Here is a 22,604-nt window from a genome sequence, read left to right on the forward strand (position 1 = left end):
AGATCAGGTTTTCTTAGGAGATTTGGAGATTTTATAGTCACTGAGACTAGAGGCATTTAGGAACTATTCAAGCTAAATAGATGTCTGATAAATTTTGACAAAACCAAATGGTGGATGAAATGCCTCACATGCAGACAAACTTATTTGTGATGCCTTGCAGCTGGCACAGTCAGGGTGAGGTGGTGGGGAAATGCTGGAGTTGGTTTGTTATTGCTGGTAAACATTAAGAGATGAGGCTCTGTCCCTGGAATCGTTCGAGGCCAGGCTGGAAGGGCTTTGAGTAACCTGTTCTAGTGTAAGGTGTCCTGCTCAGGGCAGGGGCTTTGAACCTGGTGGTTTTTAGGGTCCTTCCCAACCCAAACCATTCTGTGGTGATTCTGTGCTGAAGAGAGAGGAGCACACAGCACCCAGAAGCAGATCCTGAGTAGCCTGATGAACTCCTTTTGGCCTGCAGGTATGCCAGGACACCAGGTGATCCAGCTGCTGGACAATGGGTACAGACTTCCTCAGCCGGAGACGTGCCCAGCGCCGCTCTACAGGATGATGGAGAAGTGCTGGAATGCAGAGCCCGATGAGCGGCCCACCTTTGACTCCCTCAGTGACCAGCTGGAGAACTACTTCAACAACGAGCTCTATTCCTTTGCCTAGGCCCAGGCCATGGGACATGAGCCCTCAGGATGCTCCTGAAGGACATGTCCTAGTCAACGTGGCTAACAGAGGCCGTGGAGTCAGCCTAACCCCAGGTGTGGGGTTATTTGGGGGTGCTGAAGAATCCTGGTATACTTCATTCCCTCCCTGATCTTCAAAGACTTAAAATTTTGCTGCTGGCAAGTGTTTTGCAAGACAAAGCATCAGGAAGCTGGAGGGTGGATGTTTCTAAAAATTAGTCTTCTATTTATTTTAAAACGACATGTTGAAAGAACAAACAATTGAAATTAGTCTAGCTAAGTAACTATTGTAGCTTTTTGTAATTTCTTTATTGGAATAATTATTTACTGTTAGACTTTTCATTCAGTTTGTTCTCGGGAAGGAATGTGGTGGCTCTACACAGCAGGATCTGTGCTCTCAGAGTCCTTTCATTGTAAAAAATAATAAAAGTAATCCTGTGACTGATGGCTCTGATTTGTCAGAATCCAAATTAATTGCCTTGCTTGGAATTGAAGTACATGTGCTTTTGCTATATCTGAAAATAATGGGAGATATTCATGGGAGAAAAGGAATTATTTTGTTTTGTAGATGCACAGGCTGATCTTTTTTTATATTTTGCCTACTGTACTCCTTTTACAAGAATAAACAAAATTATTATTTTGAATTATTATTAGAAGTTGTTTGTTCTGAAGATTGTTAAATATCTATGAGTTATTGTCCATTGAACTGTGAAGGTTTATTTTATGGCTCTTAATTTTAGAGATATTGGATGAAAGGATATTTTAACATGAACTCAAGACTGTCTCAGTGTTTCAGAGTGACAGTCTTTTTGAATCCTGCTTCCCCAAATCATAAACCCTCTCCAGCAGGGCAAGTCTAGGTATTTTGCAGAGTAATTAGTAATCTTTTCTTCTACTTTCTTCAGGTTCAACTTTAATACAGGAGATTTAAGTAACAGATGATCCATTTTATTTTGTTCAATGGAGAAATGGAGCCCAGGTGCTTCTTCCAGCACTCTGTATAGCTGGCTATAGACATTAAATTTTTTTACCCTTTCCCTAACCACGGTATCAGTTCTGCTAAAATCTGGTATCACTGTGACAGTTTTATTTTCTCAGTTGTGAGGCTTACAGATCCAAGTTTTAATTATTTACTTATGGTTCATCAGTTAATTATTTAACAATATAATTCAGGAATTAAGAGCTGTATTGTGTTGACATAGTGTGAGATCAATACAAGTGTGCTACCATTTTCCTCTAAAATCAGTAAGATCCATTACTGGATCTCGGTGGCTTTTATTACATCTTTTCCATATGATTATCTTCACTTTATATTTCAAATCTATTCATCATGTTTGCTTGCTTTGCTTCTAATTTTTAATTTCCTTTCCCCCTCCTCTTACTTTGGAAGGTAGCACACTGCTCATTTCTTTCATACACACCTCTTAAGTACTCATTATTCAAAAGCCCTTTCCTTATTTATAATTTTTCTCCTCTTTCTATCTCACTACAGTGGCTTTCCAACACTGTGTCTAAGTTCAACTTAATTTTCTGTGCAGTGTTTCTCTCTACTAATCCTCTTTATACTAATTAAATTTGTAAAGCATAACACAGCTATAATTAATTAGCTGTCATAGCATCCATGTGATTTTTGGAAAGTAATCATCCACTCTGAAAGAAGAAGAGGTTGAATGGCTTTGCCAAACCCGTCTGATAAGAATTGGCGTGGAAGAGCCTGGGAGATTCCCAGTCAAAGTCTCCTGCTGTCCTCCATCCATGCTTGTTTTGAGACTTGTGCTAACTTCTGGCTCATGCCTCAACAAGATATGATTATCAAACTTCCATCAATCCATGCATCTCTTGTCTAGCTAGGAGCTGTGTTTAACACTGTTACAGTATGAGGTTAACCAAGCCCACAGAGTGGGTTTATGTAATAATAATTGGAATGCTCTTATGTGGAAAGATCTCTGCATCAAACTTGTGATCTTCCTGTTTAAGCAGTATTTCTAACATGATTTTTCAGACTTATGACATCAAGGCTGTTGCAAATAAAAGCTGAGTTTGCCCAATTAAAAAAAGCCCAAAAAAACAAAAAAAAAAAAAAAAAAAAAAAAAAAAAACAAAAAAAAACCCAACAAACCAAACCCCAAAACTGCTGCTAAAAGATCAGCATAGATGTGTGCATTTCAAAGGAGACAAGCTGCTAGGAAAAAAAAATTGACAGCTAGGAAATAAGAAAGTTTTCAGAGTTCCAAATTACACTAATTTGGTCCAAGCTGCTCTGTGCTGGCCTCTGCTCTTGGGTGGAAGTCAACAGGACATTGCAGAACTCCACTGAAGTGACATCAGTAATTTTGAAGAAATCCCACCTGTACAATGAATATATTCTGAAACCAACGTTAAAGGAGTAGAAAGTCTGTTTGTCCAGCTAAAGTGACTTTGTCTCCTTAATTTCTCCTATAGTCAAAGGAGAGAGAGGCTCCTCGAGATGGTGAATCAGTGCCCCAAAACTTCATTTTTCCTCTGAACACCCTTGGCAGGGTTCTCTGTGGTTGCTGCTGTGAAGGAATCTGGCAGAGATGAGACCCTTCACTGAGGAGGGTGTTTAATAATCCACCTGCTGCAAAATGCAATCAGCTGTTTCAAGCTCCCTCTACCAAGTGTGGCCTCAGGAGCCACCTGAGGCTGAAAGGAGCAGAAGCTGCAAGTGAGCTGCACCCTGCTGCACTGTGTGAGGAGCAGGCAGCTGCATGTGATGGCCTCCAGGTGATGCAGCCTGCCACACTGGGCTGTTGCTGGCAGGCGCCTTTCCCTGCTCTTGTATCCTGCCACTCTTTCTCTTTGCGTGCTTGCACAGCCACAGCTGCTTAATGGAGTTTGGGTCTGCCAGCTGCCTCTCCTGTGTGCTGGCCCAGGGTGGGAGACCTGCAGTGCTGTCTGAAAAGCAGCAGGTAGCTTCACTTTGGTGTGTCTCATAGGCACTACAACAAGTAAATTAATTTTGAGTTTGTCTTTGAGGCAGCCTGTGCATGTCTGTCCTCCCCAAGATGCACTGTAGGTGAAAAGGTGTGGTGAATCTTTGACTTCCAAACCTGAGCTCTGTTTCCATCTCCCTGCTAGGTGTCCTGAGACCAGTGCACTTTCTTTTCACAGCAAATTGAAAAGCAAGGAAAAGCAGAAAAAGAGGCTGTTCCTTTTTCTCTTGCTCTGATTACACTAAATCTGGTGCCTGGTAGAGTTCCTTTGCCTCTCTGAACAAAACAGTGGAGGCCAAGCTTGGGAAGCATAGGTGCTGCTCTGAGATCCATTGGTTTCTTTTTCCAGCCTAATCCATGCACTTGCAATCACTCCCTCATTTTGCCTGTCTGGAAACTGCTGCCATACAGGGGAAATACTTCCATTCTAATATGAGGTCTAATTTTGGATTTTTGTTTTTCCTTGGGCTAGCAGGGAAAAAAGAGAGATGAAATCGCTAAATGCAACAGAATCAGTAAAGCTCTGGAAATAAAAAGTAATAGGGAAAATTAATAATTGGTTTTCAGCTCTTTCCATATATTTGCAGTTGAATGGATCCATTATTAAGAAAGACTGGAGGAAGAAGGCAGCAAAGAGTGATAAACCTTCACAGAGTTCAATTTGCTTACAGGCAATGCAACAAGCAAAACTGTACCTTTCCAAGCCCATTTCCATTTCATGATAATTTTATTTATGTGACAGATAACAATTACAGTCAGAAGTCTTTTCTATGACTTGTTTTAAATTAAACCTCAAGGTTATCATTTCCAGTTATAGTGCACAGCAAGATAGGTTTAACAGATCTCATTCTATTCTTGAGGCCTTTTATGTTCAAGGCTCTGCTGGAACTGTCTATTGCACTTGTTTTTACCTGATGGATCATGGAGGGAAAATAATGGATTCAGTTATGACAAACAGTAATAGTTTTTTTTTTTTTTGAACTGACATAAATTTCTATGTTTAGATAGAATAAAAGGATCAGGAAGAGGTAAGTTGAATTTTCTACAATAGACTGGTTCTTGTGAAATTCACTTCACATAAATTGTACTGAGATGTCTTTTATGTAATGTTTTATTTATGTAATTCAGTTATTCTTTGACAACTAAATCATTTTATGTGGTTTTACAAATGATAACTTAAAAATGTCCAGCCGTAAAGAAAGAACCTCTATTTTTCTTAAACACTCCATTCCTCAGAAAGTTATGGAACAATGCAATTGAGAAGTAAGTATTAGAGAGTCCCTGGTGTTTATTTTTTACTTCTATTGAAGAACTCATTTCACTTAATCTGCACTCAACAACATATGCAGGGGTATTAAGCATGATAGGGTAAGAGGGAACCTTGTGTCTCTCATACTGCTTTCTTTTATTGTCCATTGTATGCCATACTTGCTCTCCAAATTACTTGACTATGAGCATAAATTTTCTTTGTGTATTTTTGTAACTTATAGCAAACAAAAAACGAAACCAGTCAAGTGCATTATTTTTGTGGTGGTTCAGATTCAACAAATTATCAGCACAGAGAAATGGAGGACATGACTTATTCAAGTGATTGCTCCTTGTGCTTTCTCTCCCACATGCTTCTGTTTCATGACTTTAAAAATTGCTGTGGCAACACATCCCCTCAGTGCCCCCCAGCCATTGCGACTGGTCAGCTACTTGTAGTGTATGGATCTTGGAGCAAGTAAAAATGCTGCATGTAGGAGCTGCGCCACTGCGCTTGAAGGGGTGTAAGTGTCTGGTATATTTTTATGGAGATCTTGGTAGCTTTCATCCTGTTCCAACAACACCTGGGCCAGTGTGTCCCTCAGCCACTGCTGCAAAAGTTTGCTCAGAAGCAAGTTTGTCTATGCTTGCACAAAATACTGAGCTGGGGTCTATGAAAAAAGACTTAATTCTATCCACGCTTACTATTAGCAGGTCCATGTAATTTATTTTTTAGTCTCAGGCTTCTCAGAAAAGACTAATGTGAAAGAAAAAAAAATCAATGGTATATATGAGCAAGCTGGGGAAATCACTGAAAAGTACTTTGACATTTTAATCTTCATGGCTATATTAGGCTGAAGGAGTCAGTCTGGCCTTAGTTTGGTACAGAAAAAATTAAAATGTATGTTTGAAGAATTCAGTAGCCCAGAAATGAATTTTAGCCAATTTTTGGATCTCAGCACCACTAGAAATGAAAACTGTGATAGAAATTTTACGTTGGATCCCACCACTATTTTTAACAAAATAAATTCTCCAAAATTAAGCAGATATGGAGAAGACAGATACAATGTCTTAATTTCTTTCTCCTTCCCCCATTTATTTACCAATATCATTACAGGAAGATTAGAATTGTCACTGAGTAAAAAGAGTCTTTAGTTATGCTGGGAGATAAAGAGGTTTTTTCTGTTATTTTTCTAAAGTAAAAAGAGAAAAAGTTGAGCTATAAAAATTGTTCCTAAAGCTACATTAAAAAAAAAGTTTCTAAAATTTCTGTTGTTGGTCATGATGATTTTCATGGTTTTCAACATTATTTTTTTCTCTCACTAATTTTTTCTATCCTTGATATTTAAAAAACACTTGCTTGGATGTTTTTATGCTATGATCTATTTATTTACATTTGCAAAGAGTAAAACCCACTCATATTCCAGAGTGCTCTATTACTTGGCCAAAGGTTTAAAAATACAGAAATATAAAAAAAGAACACAAAGATTTGGTGGGTTGTTTTTCCTCTGAGGCAGCTTCTTATAAGAAATAGCTGTCTGCTCTGTGTCATCACCAAGGTCTTAGTTGCACAGCCCTCTCAGAAGCCAGAAGAACGATAACTGAACTTGTTTGTTCTTCTAGAACTCGTTAGTTCTTAATTAATTTGCACCAAAATAAAAGTTAGAAAACTGTACCTTTCATCATTCCTTTTACATCATCTTGCAAACATAAACAGCAGTCCTCCAGAGTCAGCAGTGTCACCTGAAGCCACACTCCTACCACAACACTTTGGTAATCACTGTCTCCTCTCCTAGCATCAGCATTGGCTGTCTCCTTAGCAAGCTGGCTCTCATCCATGCTGTCATCTCTGCCAGATACCAGATCAGTTATGGAAAGAGGGACATGCAGTAACAAGTTAGAAATCCAGAAGTCATCCCTGATTTATTTAACTGTCCTTCTGCCATGCACACAGACATTGGATTACAATAATAACATAGATTCCTATTGCAGCTGACAGACTGCCTTTGGACCTGATAAGACAGGACTCCAGGCAAATCTTTGGGAACCCTCAACTATGAATGAATAATGTTACTATAGTCAGATTAATAATGTACTTAATTTGGAAGAGATGAGGTATGAGAGCTGCTACTTTACAAACTTCATCCCATCCTTCCCTGAAAGAGAAACACAGGCCTGCTTCTTTAGGAAAGGGGTGATGGAAAGAGAAATTCATTGATGGAGGGGCACAGGAGATTGTGATGGCTCCCTAAATTCCCGATGCCAGGGTCTTAATATTGATCTGGCATTTTCCTGTGCAAATAGAATTAGAAAATGGACTAGACTTTTGGTGTCTTAGGAAAAAGCAGTGGTACAGGTTGTGACTCTAAGGTGTTAGTAAAGCATAAATTGGCAAACATGGCTGGTGGGAGAGAAGGCTGGCAAGATCTTTTTCTGTCTGTACTGTGACTACAGGAGGGTCTCGCTCCTAAGCTGCTTGCCTCAAAGGGCAAACACACACACTGGAGACCAAAACTGAGAGTAAATTTTACCACTGTCAATTACCTTTAAGAAAACTTCTGCCTTACAATCCTGTAAGGCATATACTGGTGACAAACCTTAAGTATTTGTTTGCACACTATGGATATGTGTAGGAATATCCCAACTGGTTTTAGCTGTCTGCCTCCAGTAGCTGCTGTCATCTGGCTATGGCATGTGAAAACAGCTGTTCCTGATTGGGATCATTCTGACTTTTGATGTGGATGAAACATCTGATTTCTGAAATAACAGTGGTTTGTGCTGGAGCTCACACACAGCCAAGTCTGTGTTCTTGTCTCAGAAATTGTGCAGGGAAAGGTTTTGTTTTGGAAAGTGCTTATACCGTGCTCAGCTGTTTTTCCGTGATCTCTGAGAGATTTTACATGACCTCAGGTTGCAGTAGCAGGAGACCCATTCCTACTGCCAGTGACTTTCTGCATCAGCAGAAGTAGATAATGACCTAGGGAAGTTAGCATAGTTTCTCAAGAGAAAATAAATAAGAGATGAAAAAGGAAGCAGAGAGTTCAGATCAATAAATGAATTGGGGTTTGAATCAGTTATCCATTTAAATCTTCAGGTTTGTGTGGATATTTTATTTTACCCGTTAAACTTGGAAGTTTCTAAAATTTGTTGGGTGTTTCCCCCCCTCCACCTCAGGAAAAGCAAGTTCTAACCAAAGCCATTACTGTTGTCTAGAGTTTCTAGGTAATTTTAGTTCAGTTTGGCAAGTGAAATTTTTTTGTGTCAAACTGACCAAATTAGACAAAAGTTGGAGGTGCTCCCATGCCAAGCTCATTCCCCATCCAGCTTGTAGCTTTAGCCCTCTATAGCCCAGTAAAGTTACAGATCCCTGGGTGGGGTCACTGGTAAGATGAAACAGCTGCAGGGTGATCCAACAGCTCTCCCCATCCTGGCATTGCAGTGGTACAGGATTATATCTCTGCATGTCTTTCTCCTGAAACACTTGCCCTCTCCATTTCAGGACCGTGCAATGTAGTTGTGATTTCCTGTAATCAGTTCTTATGCTAATAAAGGAAGGGTATTTGCTAATCCCTGCCTCATACAGTGGTAAGAGGTTTCATATACTTGTGGCTTCTGGAGGGCTGATAAGTGCCTATCACATCCTCTCATAGGTCCCAAAACTCTAAAATAATTTTGTTTTCCTTAATCACCCTTAATATAAGAAATGTGGCACCAGCCATCAGTTATCATGTGAAATGATTCTTAAGGCCAGAGATTAAACATCCAGAGAATTAGAGAAGAACCATATTTTATTTCTTTAGTTCTTCATATAACTAAATAGTGAGTTATAAGGAGAAATTACAAAAGATTTATTTAGGATGGGTTTTGGAACATCATTGTGGGAAACATACAATTATAAGTTGTTTATTACAGTGGTTCTTCTTTAACCTGATCTGTGGAATAATTGTATTCTCAACAGTGAATTCTTAATGTACTCTAGAGCAATATAATTTAAATATAGTGCAAGTGTCAAATATTGATCTGGCATTGACTTATGACTGATATCTAAATCATAATGGTGCTGTTTCTTAAGGCTACAAACATCCAACCCCTTACTTTATTATCTTTTATATTTTATTGGCAAAATTAAACTTCTGTCCCTCTAAAATTAAAATTTAGAAAATCTACATGAGCACATTTCTGTGGCTATGAAAGCGGCTTAGAAACCTTCTGACGCTTCAAAGAGGCTTTTTGAAATTAAGAAATAACAGTTTTCTCTATGGTATTCCCATGCTGCAGTCAAAGGTATAACTTCATTCTCTGTGGCTATAATAGAGAAAGATTTACATCACAAGGTAACCTGGTACCATTACCAAATAGTTGTAGAAAATTAGAACATGTTACCAGCCTTACTGAGAAAGCTGGAAAAATGCATCACCAAGTTAGACTCTGCAATTTTTTGCTGATTTGGCCTCCCTGTTAGCTTGCACTACCTGGTGAAGTTAAATCAAGTAAGTTAGCAGAAGTTTCAATAACTGCAATGAAGATATATGTTCTCTGTACTTTTGAGAAACTGATTAGGTGAAGGCTTTATCCCCTGGTCATCCATGCTCAGTGTTTTGGTTTCAAAAATGGAAGATGAAAGTTTAAAAGTCTCCTGAGTGGCATTTTGAGCTAGGTCTCAAAATGCCATTGTTTCTTACCCATCATAGATGACTTGGAGCTCAGTACACTGCAGGTGTCCAGCAAAATGCTGGTTTTACCCTGTGCTACTGCAGATGCTGCTACTGGATTCAGTTAATGGGTGAAGAATGGCCTGTAGAAAACACAGACTTACTTTTGATTTACAGTGAAAGCTACTGAAAATAATTTGTCTACCTTATGTAGGTGGAGGTAGGACTAAAAGACAAGCAAATAGTGAGCAAGCCTATGGGGATAAAATGTTCCTGTCTAAAGACCAGCAGTGCAGTCAAGAACAGACAGCCAAATACCTGGGATCTTCCTTTGGGTGTTTCCAAGATAATGAGGCTAAAAGGCTGTGTCTCCTTGTGACACATCTGAGTCTAGTAGGATTTACATGTCCTTTGTTTATTTTGGCTAGGAAAAATTTATTTAAAGAAAGCCATCAAGTTGTTTCAAAGGCACAAATTCCTTTGGCATTTTGATTGGCTTTCCTTGTGTTGTTTTAGGAGGCAGTAGTGCTGAGATAAAATTTGCAAAAGGTTTTTTCAAGGTTTATGTGGTGCATGACATCAGCAAGCCTTCAGCACAGTCTCTGTAGTGAGATGTGCAGCAATGAGATGTGTAGTTATACAGCAGTCACTTCTGTCTCCAGGCTCTTTGGCATAGGGCAGAGCTGGGGCAGACCCGCATCTCACAGCATCTAACAGCTTACATCGTCCACTTGGGTTCTGCTGTAATGAATAGGGACCTACAAAATAACAGTATAGTTCTAGTTGTCATAATTGTGCCATTCCTTCAGAGCAGGGGTATTCCAGCCTGACCCTCACCCTGGTGCCTCCTCTGCTTTTTCTCCTGCTCAGTGTTTCAGATTAAAAAGGAACACTTTAGCAGTTTTGCAGTCTTTGCAGGTTACAGTTAATTTTTTTTGAGGTGGTGAGTGTGTGATTGTGAATTTTATATGTATGTGGTTTGATTTTGTTTTGCTTTGTTTTTAAATTTTCTCCAGCAAAGACATAAAAAATTTAAGTAATAGAACAGTTTGGGAGGCAATTTAAAACCCTGTGTGGAGAACCCAGCATGGTCAAACTGCCTCCTAATCCCAAATTTCACTAAAACATCTTTCAGTTATGATGCCACATATGCTATTGACATGCAGGTATTTTCTCAACTTGGTTTTGCCTGCTGTGATCCTTGTAGCTGTGGAAAGCCTTGCTAGTCTTGAACTTGAATTCAACCTTAAACATTTCTGAGAGAATTTCCTTTCCTGTCTTTCCTGATGTGGTGGGGGGATGGGGATGATAGAAGACAAATGCTGGATGTAGAGGCAGACATTTGCTAGCAGTTGCTTACTTGATTCCTTCTCTCCCTCCTTCATGGAAGCTTACTGAAGTGCAGCAAAAAAGTAGAGCAGAAACAGACTGGTATAAATTATTCAAGGATGCTGCTGTTTCTAAGAAGAATCCAGAAGGAGTCTGCCTATAAAGCATCAACATGACATTTTTGAATTGTGATAGGTGGGTTGAGAGAAGAAAGCTTAAGAATGGCAGAACATTGACGTAAGGAAACAGACATTGTTTTAAACTAAGCAAGCTTGCTTTATCACTGAGTTGCACACAGTTTTCCAGCAATTATGAGTTTAGGAAAAAGGGACATGGGGATAGAACAGGATGTATTAAAATCTTACAGATTCTTTTCAATAGGTTTAAAAGGCTCTGTTCAGTACTACTGTGGGAAATAAAAAGGAGAGTCCAACTGGGCTTCTTTGCTATTTCATTCCTTTGGCCAAAACTGGGGAGCGATCCACTTGCCCAAATTAAAATGTTGAAAACTCCTTTTTCTTCTGATTGGCAATTTGGAATCTTAACTTGTTTGTGATCTGCCTGATTTCCCTGGAGACTCCAAAGTATAAGAGGTGCAATGAAGCTGTATTTTTTTATTTAGCTTCAGTAGATAGTAACAACACAATGGTGCCAAATTCCCTTATTTGAGATAGCATTTTTTTCAATTGGGAAGCCCTACGGCAATGTCAAATGCTCTCTATTTAATGACATCCCTATATCTTAGAACTAAAATACTATTTTGGACAGGCTGAAGGCAATTTTCCAAGTGAATAAAATATCTCCCAGGACTAGAGACAGTGAACAATACCTTATGTTGAATGGAGCAACTATGTAAAATTCATGAATTTGTCACTGTATTTTTTGGCTTTGTAGCTTTAGCTCAATATTTCAAATCTTTGACTCCCATGATTTAGCCCTATGGCCTTTCTCTTTTTTCCTATAGGTGATTCAAGCTTTCTGTTCCTAAAGTAGGTGTTCTGAAAAAGCAAAGTGTGCTACCTATACAGAAGCTAGGCATAAAAGTGATATTCACAAAAGGCCAAACTACAGAAGTAGATTTCCTTCTCTCTCTCTTTCCATATATAATTTGTATATAGTACGATTTCATTTCCCAGCTGAATTTCTTTCTTTACTGTTTTTGTCCCTCTTGGGCTGACTTTTTATCTCTTCTCTGTCCTGCAGTGTATGATTTTCTTTTTATCTGCTCACCATTCCTTTTTGCCTCAGATACACAATGCCAATAATATTTGAATCAAATTTTTAACAGATGAATACATTTAAAGTAAGGCAAAGTTATCCAGCCCAGGCAAGGACGTTTTCCACAGGAAAATGTGTGCTGTTTTCCACGGGAAAATAACATCTTTGTGTAGTTAGCCAAAAGTAAGATTCAGAACTATGTCTTTGATGCAATTTTTATGAAATAGACGCTTCTAAAATGGACCCTAAATTTTGTGGTGTAGATCTGTTTTAGCTCCCTCTTGTTATTGAAGGCATGGCCAGAAAATACTGTTGTTTTTTTTTTTTAATGCCACAAAAAGAAACTTCAGACTTTCAGGCCTGCTTACAGCATGAAAGGGCAAATTTGGGGCACTGATGTCCTTTATGAAAGCAGCAGTCAGACCTGCAGAGCAGGTCCCTGTCCCTACTTAGACAGGCCCATCATCTCCTGTAAAAGCAAACATCCTCGTTTGGGAATGAGGGGCTATTAACTCACAGGAAATCTAGGCCAGCCCAGGTAATTCTGATCAGAGAAATACTCTCTGGTGTTTGCAGCTTGTGCTTGTAACAGATGAGGGGATAGTATTCACCCAAGTATTTTTCTGCCACGCAGTTTTGTTCCTTTTGTATCCCCCAAGGCATAAGCTTCTGCAGCCTTCCCTGCCTGTAGGTGATGGCTGAGAGCACAGAGCAGCGGGTCACCCTGGCAAGAGGCAGCATTTGTGTGAAGCTTTGTGCCAAAACTCTGCTGCTGGAGTGCTCCAACTGCTCACTCTCCATTTTTGTCTTGGCTCAAGGAACAGCCACCTCCTGCCATGTTTGCTACTACAGAGCAAAAACTGGATTCCCACCATTACTACAGTTCAGCAGCCAACTCCTACTACTTCTACCAACTGCAGAATGGGCATGAGCAGTCACATTTACTCAGTGTGCATGCTTCCCTCATGTTAACCCAGACGTGCCTTTGCCTTGCCAATCACTTGCTCCTGCGCCTTTAGAAGAGTACGTGTAATGTTCCTCTGTCTCTTGGATGGAGACGAGACTGACAAGATCTCACCTGTAAGCCAGGAAGCTCCAGTGCCTGAATTAAAAACACCAAATCAAAGTGCTAAGACAAAATCTCTTTTGTTCACTAAGTTTGACATGATTCTTGAAGGTAGTAGGCTGAGTAGCCACATGGGAAATCTGTGAGTCTTCAGGCTTTTTCACCCCCAAGGACTGGATGTGAGAGAAAGCACAGCACTAACATGCTGAGTCTTTGGCATGAGCGAGCCAGGAAAAGCAGGGAATGTTTCTTCAGTCCCAGCTGCTGGTTGATTGATGGGAACTGAGTTGGTGATAACTCTGGAGGGAGATGTTTGCCCTGTCTTCCATCTGGAGCTGCTGTGTTATGACTCACGGGAATGGCTATGGAACAGGCTGGGCTGGCAGACCTTCTCCAGCAAATCAGACTGGAAGCTGTGGAAATAAGCAAGTTATCCAGGGGTGCTTGTAGGGAATGCAGTTTGATTTATCTAATGCTGACGGCTTTCATGAAAACACAAAGTGCTGGGAAAGCAGAATGTGTCTCTGTGGTTAAGATGAGGAAACAATTGCAGATGTCATTTTCTAGCTCTCAAAATTATTGTTTTTACAGGGCCAGATTCTGCCCTGGGATCTACTTGATGCATCACTGTAAAGTACTTTATTTTGCATGTAAGGTGGTGCCAGCTGCCAGGGCTTAAATTACAGAGACTCCCATCTCTCCTTAAGCCCAGTGCCCTTCTGTGCCCTTCTGTGAAATTTTCCTTAAGGTTCTGAACCACGTAGGTCATTACAAAGCATTGTAAGGCAAATGCAGAGGTGCTGCTGCCTAAACATGGAATACTTTAAATGATATTCATTAATGGATACCTAAAGCAGGTGTAATATTAATAACTTGCTTCAATTTTTGTTGTCCAGGAATAACATCAAGCTCAAGAGAATCCAGGAGAAAAGAAAATGTAGACATTAATTGTGCAATGTGGTACAATGAAAAGGGATATCCCATGGAGAATCCCAACTGAGGTCTGATGGCGATGATGTCTGGGGTGAATGTGCATGTCACAGAGTACTTGGAAAAACACCATTCAATTTCTACAGCTTTCTAAATATGCTGAGGAGAAAAAGTGTTTCCAAATAATAATACAGAAGAAAATCAGGGAGTCTTGTCTGGAGCATAGTGCTTTTAATCTTGAAATGCATTTAAATTGGTCTGTGTGCAGAATTTCTGCTGTAGTGCAGAAAAGTCTTTCAGCTCTATTCAGAGAAACAAATCCACTCATCCAAAGCACTGGGGATGGGAGGTCAGACTATGGTAGCTCTTATATTAATACCTGGGTTTGGTTATTTTAGCCAAAGGTGGATTTTGTTTGTTTTTTTAGTGAGGTTTAAGATTTTTTAAATTTTGTAAACTACAAGCAAATTGCTGAAAGAATAACATTTCCCACAATGTTTTCTATGTGTTAAAGAAAGAAATTTCACTTTGTGTGATGATTAATGTTCAGTGGGTTCAATAGATAACTACATAACAGTGGAAAAATAATTTTCATTTTTTGATTTTCTGTAAATCTTTAATTACTTCTCCTTTTAACTCGATATTTAATTTCAAACTCTGACTTTATTTCCTCATATTTTTACATTTTCACTTATAATTTAATGGTTTAAACATGTAGCTGTTTATGGTAATTCAGACCAGACAAATGCTTGCCATTTTACTTCTTTTATATCTATTTTTCTTTGCAATATTTATTTTTTCCTGAAAACAGACATCCTCCTAAAAAAATCCAAAACATTTTGCTGTAACTAATTTTCATATCATAGATTAGAATTTTTCTTAAAAATAAAAAAAAAAAAAAAAAAAAGAAAGGCCAGGTATTGGAGGCAAAGGAAGTGCTTAATTGAAAACTCTTCTGACTGCAAGGTTTATAACCCTTGGTGTCTATCCAAAAGTTCCACCTCTAAGCTCTTTTGCATTCAAAGGGAAGTGCCTGGCATACAGAGAAGAAACGTGTGAAGAGAAAGGATTGATCATTTCTTGTCCCGTTAAAGTTGTTGGAATTCAACATGCTCTCCAGTATTCTGTCCTTCATGGTGCCCTTGAAAATGACACTTTCTCTTTGCTGGTAGGCACAAGTTTGCTGAGCAGGTTGAATTTAAACATGAAGAGTTTAGGAGTTTTCTCAAGCTGAGACTCTGACGACATTAGATACTGTTTGTTCCTGAAAGTTAGGCAACAGAACTGCTCAAAACCTCTTCACACACACACGCAGATCTGAAATATGTATATTAATATGAATTCTTCTATTTTCCCATTTTTTATCAATCTGATTAGAGGACTTTTAAAAATGTGTATGCAAATAAAACTATTTTGTCTTACAATGCCAATATGATTTTTAACACTATTGTGAAATACTAAATTCACTTCAGACGTTAAAATGTTTATTTCGCTAGAAATAGAAACATCTTTACTTCTTTTTATGCTAATGGTTTCAAAATTTCCTCTGAACAAAGACAGCACTTCTGCTTTTCATATTAGTTACAAGCCAACTGGAAAATCTTAGAATCTCTATAGAAATAGAATGTCATTTTCCTTTAAACAATTTGATTTGCAGAGATAATCTTGAAGAGATTTTCCAACTCCCCTAAAGAAGTTAAAACAGTGAAATGAATGTTTAGACACTTTAAAATCACATTTTTATGTTATCGGAATCCCAAGACTGTTTGATAATTTGGTCAAATTAATTATCTAGAACTATCTATCTGAACTATCAAATCTTATATTTCTTTAGAACCATGAATAAACCCATGGGTTTATGTAATTTAAGATGGCACTTTAATTTTTTTTCTAATTTGTAAAAAGTATTGCCATTAGAACTACTATTAAAGATTTAGAAATCAGCCAACAAACCTGCATAGTTTAACATGAAAATACAGCAAAAATAACAAATTCCACGTTAATAACAACAAATTATTAATTAATAACAATTTTGTTGTTAAAAATAACAAAAATAACAAATTCCATGCAGTGGAAACCCGTTGAAATTCTAAATAAAACAAAAAAGAGACTGAGTGTAGTGTTTCACTTTTCCCTAAACCAGCTATCTCTCCTTTGTCAACTTTTAAAGACTGCAACAGAAAAATACCTGAATCAATGATGAATGAAGTAGTGTGCAACATAAAAAGGGAAAGATGTGATTTTTTTGTCAGAAAGTGTGAAATGTACTGACTTTCTAACATGAATTGGTTTTCATTAAAAAGAATAAATCAACACAAAATCAAATGGAATCGGCACACATTTAGAAAATATGTTGCTGACCATGTATTTATATTTTGCTTCCTACTTTTTAACCGTGAATATTTATGAAGCTGAGATATCCTTTGGACTTAATCACATCTTTACGCAGTCATCTCTTTTGGAAGGAGAATTCAATGTTTGTGAGTTGTAGTCACATTATCAATTCATCATGAAATGAAAACTGGTTTGTCTACGCTCTGTGAGTATTTTGGCAACAATGGACTTAAAGTAGTGAATTTTTTACCTCTGTAACTCTTTAGCTTTGAAGTACTATAGGGGCATCTCAATATAGTTTTACAAGGATATAAAGGTTCATCAAGAGCTTTTTTTAGGATTTTGCTATTAGATGTAAATTAAAGTGTGTGTGCAAAGTTGGATAAAGTCTGTAGATGCAGACATTGCTTTTTATTATGCCAGATAGACAAAATTAGTAACCTTTTGATGGCTTGCAAAAAGGCTTTTGTACTTTCTCTCCTTTTTTCAGCTATAGTAATTCTAATTACTCCATCAGTAAATATTTATTTGCATGTGTCTAAACACTATAGTCGTCAAAATCTGCTACAGTTGGACTACACTAAACAATCTAAAATCTTAGGATTCAAAATATTACAGCTGCATTTGCATTGGATGCCACCTCTGGGCTTAAACCCTGGATTTAAATTTTAGATAACTTCCTTACTTGTTTCAAACCTTTCCTAGGCCCCCTCATCTCTCTGTCCCTTTTGGATTAGTACAAAGGAAATGCATAGCTATTGCTATTCGGTTAGCTGCCCCTAGAGCAGACAGGAACTCTGAGGTCAGCTCCAAAACGCAGCTGGGCCCTGGAGCCAGCCTTTCCCAGCTGGGCTGCCAGCCTGCCTGTGGCCGCAGCACAGCAGCCAAAGCATGGGGGTCTGATTCTGGCTGCACACGCGGTGAACACATCAGTTCACATCAGTTCAAGGTCTCCTGACAAGGACAAGGCTTGTAAAAGAAGGTGGTAAAGATGTCAAAGATGAAGAGGCTTCTCTGGCCCTTTTCCCTTTCCAAAGGGTCTGCCTGTCCAGCCTGAAGTCAGGGGCGATCTTTCTACTGTATATATGTTGAAATCTGTCCAAATTGCCTTAAAAATGTAGGAAAAATGTCATTGCCAACTTTGGGGACTGTCTTATGTCTTAATACATCTTTGACCCTAAGGCTCAGAGCTGCTTTTTGGAAAATCTGTGAACTTTTGCAGATTTATCTGAAGCTGCTGCACAACTCTGATCACCAGGTAAACTATTTGGTCTGGTCTTACTATTTTGAAGCCACAAAATTCATAAAAGGCAGAAAACCAAATTCTGAACTCTCAATGTATATAGTTAGACAATGCTTACCTTTTAATTTCTCTGATACACAAGTTGTGATATTTGTGTTCTGCAACTGCCTGATAAGCCCCTTATTGCTCTTAATGCTTTAGTGGTCTTTTATATATAGATCTTAAGTGTTGTGCGTCTCCAGAAAGATCTAATGGAAACCAGCACACGTGAGCACAAACATGAGAACGGGCTCTCAGAGGAGAGTATTGTGACAACAGAGTGTGGTTTACTGGTTGCATGCCTGGATAAAATGTAGCACTTTTCCTGCTTCATTCTTTCCTATTTTTCCCTTGGTGGAGGATTTCTAGTTTTATTTCTAGTGTAAGCACAGATAAAATCTATTCAGTAAAATAATAATATTAATAATAATGCAGATATTTTCATATGTGTCCCTATTATATAGTCACTTTTCAAAACAAATTTTAAAAGGTAACTGTGGAAACAAAACAAAAAAAAAAAGGACAGACTCACTGTTTAATAAAGTCAGACTGGTACACCTCCCAAAAATTTGCTTATTATGACATGTAAAGAAGGAAGGATGATTTTCATCTGTTTCTCTTATGTTTCTTTTTTTACTAGTTGCTCAACATATATTTTTAGTTCTATAAAAAAAGAATTGTAGCCAATTACCAAAAGCAATAAATTAGTTAGTGAGATCTGTAAACAACCAAACTGCATTAAAAGTCTTAATCTTAATTTAATGCACAATTTAATTATTTAATGTCCATCCAGATTTTTTTAGGTGCAAGGGGAAGCAGTGAACACATCCATATTATAGTGAAAAATGTGTGAGATTGTGGATTCCATAGGATGCAAAAAATTTGCAGTTCTTTAAATCCTACTTATTTCCAGGGAAAGGTTAGAAATTACCATAAGACTAAACAATTTATGACAGAAAGTAATACTGATGGGATGATCTGATTTTGCAATGGACACACCTACACATTTCTCACTGCAATGCAATGCCTCCATGTCCCAGCATCTATCAGGATTAATATATTTTAGCCCAAACAAACAAGTGTGGTGGTAGTCCTGACTTGTGAAAGAGGAAATGTTTTTGATTTATCCAGGAAAATTTGCGTGCACTGTAGACTCAGTTAAAACTTAATCCTGCTCTTTTACCATGATAGGATCACTGTTGCCCTGGAAAACCTGACTTAGAAATGCTTTTCCTGCAGATTACTGAGACTTTTTCTATTTTTCATAGCTATCTCAGCCCAGAATGTAACCAAAACTCAAGCAATCAGCTCATCTGAGTTGAAGAAGATTCAGTTGTCTTCAAAAAGAGTACAATGGGAGACTTGAGTCTTCCATAGTTAAGAGGAGTACCTTAGTTACACAGTGACTACCTATAGATGTTAATTTTCTTCCTCCTTCCATTCTATTTTTGACTGAAATTACATCATGCAAAAATCTGTCCTAATAAGAACTAAATTAAAAGTGGTGTATCTTTATCAGAAGCTTTTATTTCCAATGTAGATATTTTCCAACTAAAACCAAGACAAAACAATTCAAGCAAATAAAACCCACACACAATTGGAGATTTGCTGCCCACTCACCCTGGGACTTTCTACTTGGTGTAGGTTCCAGCTGGATCAGCTCTCAGCTCAATGTAATTTCTTTACTTCCCTGTATGCTAGTCCATCTCCTCAAGTTACTGCAACTCCCCTTTGATGAAGAGCAGCCAGTACTCTGTTTGTGATATATGTTTTATTAGCAACCAAACCTTTGTGATGGCTTAAGAATGACAGTGTTGCTTTTTAATGCAATGCTTGTACAATATGTCTTCTGAGCCACTCCCCTGGCCAAAATTGACAACATTCTGGAGTCTCACACCTCTCAGTTCTAGACTTTGCGTGGCAGTTTATACCACTTGAAATGAGCAATGCTGTTTACTGAGAGATAGACATAGGGACTATCAGAATCAGGAATATGTTTTATATGTTTTAAGGGAGTTGTATAAAATGTGTCTGGAGTAAAATTCTATTATACATATTTATTTTCTTATACTTAACTTCAACAATGAAAAAACATTTCTGTTAGTGCTCTCATTAGCACACATTCTAAACTTCATGCTTTGATTTTCAGACTCAGTTGTCAGGATACCTGTAGGCCTGGCTCAATGCCATGTAAGAAGTTCTATGTATTCCTTCTCTCATTCTTGCTGCACTTCATTGTGTTACTCAGTGAATATAAATTTAGGACAGTTTTGTTGGAAGGGGATAAAAATGATGCTACACCTCCATTAGCATTTATATATTACCTTTAGATCCAGACTTTTATTTGTTATGTCTGTGTTATGCTGAAAGGACCCATGCTATGAAAAAGCAATATTTACAGGTTGGCACAAAGACGGCAAGTAATTTTGATGATATCATATGCGTCACAATTTTTAATATTTTCAGAAGTAGTTTATTTAATATGATTAAACAGGAAATGTTCAGAGACAAGAGTTAACCTGATAAGAAGTCACTGCAGTCAGTATTTCATCTTTGACACATGGTTGAAACCAAAATAGACATTTTCAGAGGAGAAGTGAAAGCAGCCCTTTTCTGTCATCATATTATTGCTTGAGATGAAACATCTCCCCTCACCTGAGTTGTGCAAAAGTCTTCTTAATGAATAAATCTCATTATCACCTTCATTTAAATAAAGAAATGGAGCAAATTATTAGGGATCACTTGATACTTTTCTGGTGGAACTGTGAATTGAGTTCCTGTGTATACGTATCCCAACTTCTGATGCAGATTTCACTTCACCTGCCTTTAGATAACAACAGTCTCAATGTTTGCAGTTTGACTAACCATTGCAGCTCCTTTTGTAGTTATTGGGGAGACATGGGAAGGAAGTTTTAGACTGTACTTTATGTGATATGGTTTGGTTGGTTTTCTCAGGTCAGGATGGACCACTTCCTAAAGATCCTTTTTTTTCCGTGACTACAAAGAGAGTCTAAGGGAGCTAACTCGGATGTATGCATACACATTTGTTGACATTGTGCATTTATTCAGGTGACTCCTGTGTTTAATTATTTGCATTCACACAGTAGTTAATAAACGTGCTGCCTGTAGGATGCTACATTAACCACGTCACACCAAGCAGAAATGGCAGCTGGTGTACATTCTGAGCAACGTAATTCTAAATGCCTTTATGACCTTCTGTACTTTCTCTTTCAGCAAAGTACATAGCACTTGAAGGATGTTTCATGGAAAGAGTCAGTGATTCTACTTCTCTTGCATAAAAATCTGCAAGAACTATTAATTAAATAATGTTTAATAGAATACATTATGTTTTAATAATACTATTTATTGGGCACATTGTGACATTTGGATTTCCTTCAAGGTCTTCTAAATCTCTATCATGATATGCTAGTATATACCATCAAACTTGATTCTTCTGTAACAAAGTACCAACAGCACATTAACCCTAGCCAAAAATTATGTCACTTGCACAAAACCATAGTGAGCTAACTAAAAAGAACTAGAGTCAGTCTTGATCCTGATTGTAGCATCCATGTTTCAATCTGGTAACTAAAATCATCATTACTCTAAAATACAGGAAAGTTTAAAAAATTCTAATTCAGCTTTGACAGTAGAACATGAAAACAAAGGATAGTCTATTTACTTTGGTTGATTTTCTTATCATGAAGAACAGGTGTGACTATTCATTCCCAGCCAGGCAGGTGTAGTCATCAGAGGCATTGCAGAGTCTTTCATAACTCAAAGGGTTTGTTTCAAAACTGGATTATTTTCACTTACAAGCTTGGAAACATGAACAATCCAAGGAGTGTTTCTCCCTTGCAGTGTTCTCTGGAGGACGCATGATGGAGCCAGTAAGTTCACAAATCTTTCTGCAGAGGATCTGCAGTGAAAGCATGATTATGTATGCTGGCTTCTCTGAAATGTGTCCAGGGACAGAGATGTCAAGGTGCTTTGTCACCAGTGCCATTCATGAATCTTCACTAGCTCACACAGCAAACAAAACCAATTTAAGAGTATCAGGCAGAGTCTAATGTTTCAGTACATTTCTTTGGCAAAAATACCTACTCTGGGGAAAGTGGCTGAACACCTCTGAATTGTTGAGATATTGGCCCAGAAGGTCTTGCCTTGCAAGATCCCAGTCCTTCTACAGTTCTTCCGTTTTTCCCACCTTGGAAAGACCCAACTTCAAGAAAGGTGGGTTAGAGCCTGTATCGTCAAAGTATAGGCTTAAGTGTTTGTTCTGAAGATTTGAAGTACTTTCTTCATGAGGAGGATTTGAATAGGACATAATGATGCTGGGTAAACTTGGGTTTAAAGTTTGCCCAGCATCATTAGGGAGAAAACAAAAGCTGGGATTGTTTTTGAGTCTGTAGTAGTAAGAAAGTATTAGAGAAACCAAGGGACTTCTCTCCTCTTTTCTTGGCCCTTGGGCTAGGTGGGATAATGGAAGCAGCCTGGCAGAAAAAAACCATTTGAGGACTGAAAGAGATGGTTTACCCTTGCCTCTACTCCCTTCATGCTTATGGGCAAGCTATGGGCTTACACAGTCAGTACCAGTGGTTAAACACCTCTGTGTTTGCCTGGGACAGTTCTCTCACCTTTTCAGAAAGTATGGTAAAATCTTCTAAGTTTACATGTTAGTGAACCCAGAATATGATTCTGTATTTACCATTAAATGACAGAAAAAAATTTTTGAAATATATTTACAAAAATGTCATCACTTCTTTAAAGTGTCCACTGAAATGCTTGTTTCTGTTCAAGGTTTTTCTGAGTATACTGAGAGGAAATTCTGAATTTCCACAGTAAAAAAACAAACTCTTTTTTTTCTCACAGAATGCAAGATTCTTCAGAGGAGGTGAACTAGTTTCTTTTATTTATGTTACCCTA

At 38.1% G+C, this 22,604-nt stretch overlaps 1 protein-coding gene across 1 annotated transcript in view; it reads left to right on the plus strand.

Moving 5' to 3' along the window:
• FRK (fyn related Src family tyrosine kinase) overlaps positions 1-1,312 on the plus strand; it is a 47,800-nt gene extending 46,488 nt beyond the window's left edge. The window contains exon 8 of the mRNA XM_059468709.1: positions 455-1,312. Within this exon, the coding sequence (XP_059324692.1) occupies positions 455-648 (194 nt within the window). The 3' untranslated portion in view covers positions 649-1,312. The remainder of the gene's footprint in view (positions 1-454) is intronic.
• Positions 1,313-22,604: the final 21,292 nt, after the last annotated feature.

Source organism: Ammospiza nelsoni, chromosome 3, assembly GCF_027579445.1.
Source record: "Ammospiza nelsoni isolate bAmmNel1 chromosome 3, bAmmNel1.pri, whole genome shotgun sequence".
Classification (NCBI taxonomy): Eukaryota; Metazoa; Chordata; class Aves; order Passeriformes; family Passerellidae; genus Ammospiza; species Ammospiza nelsoni.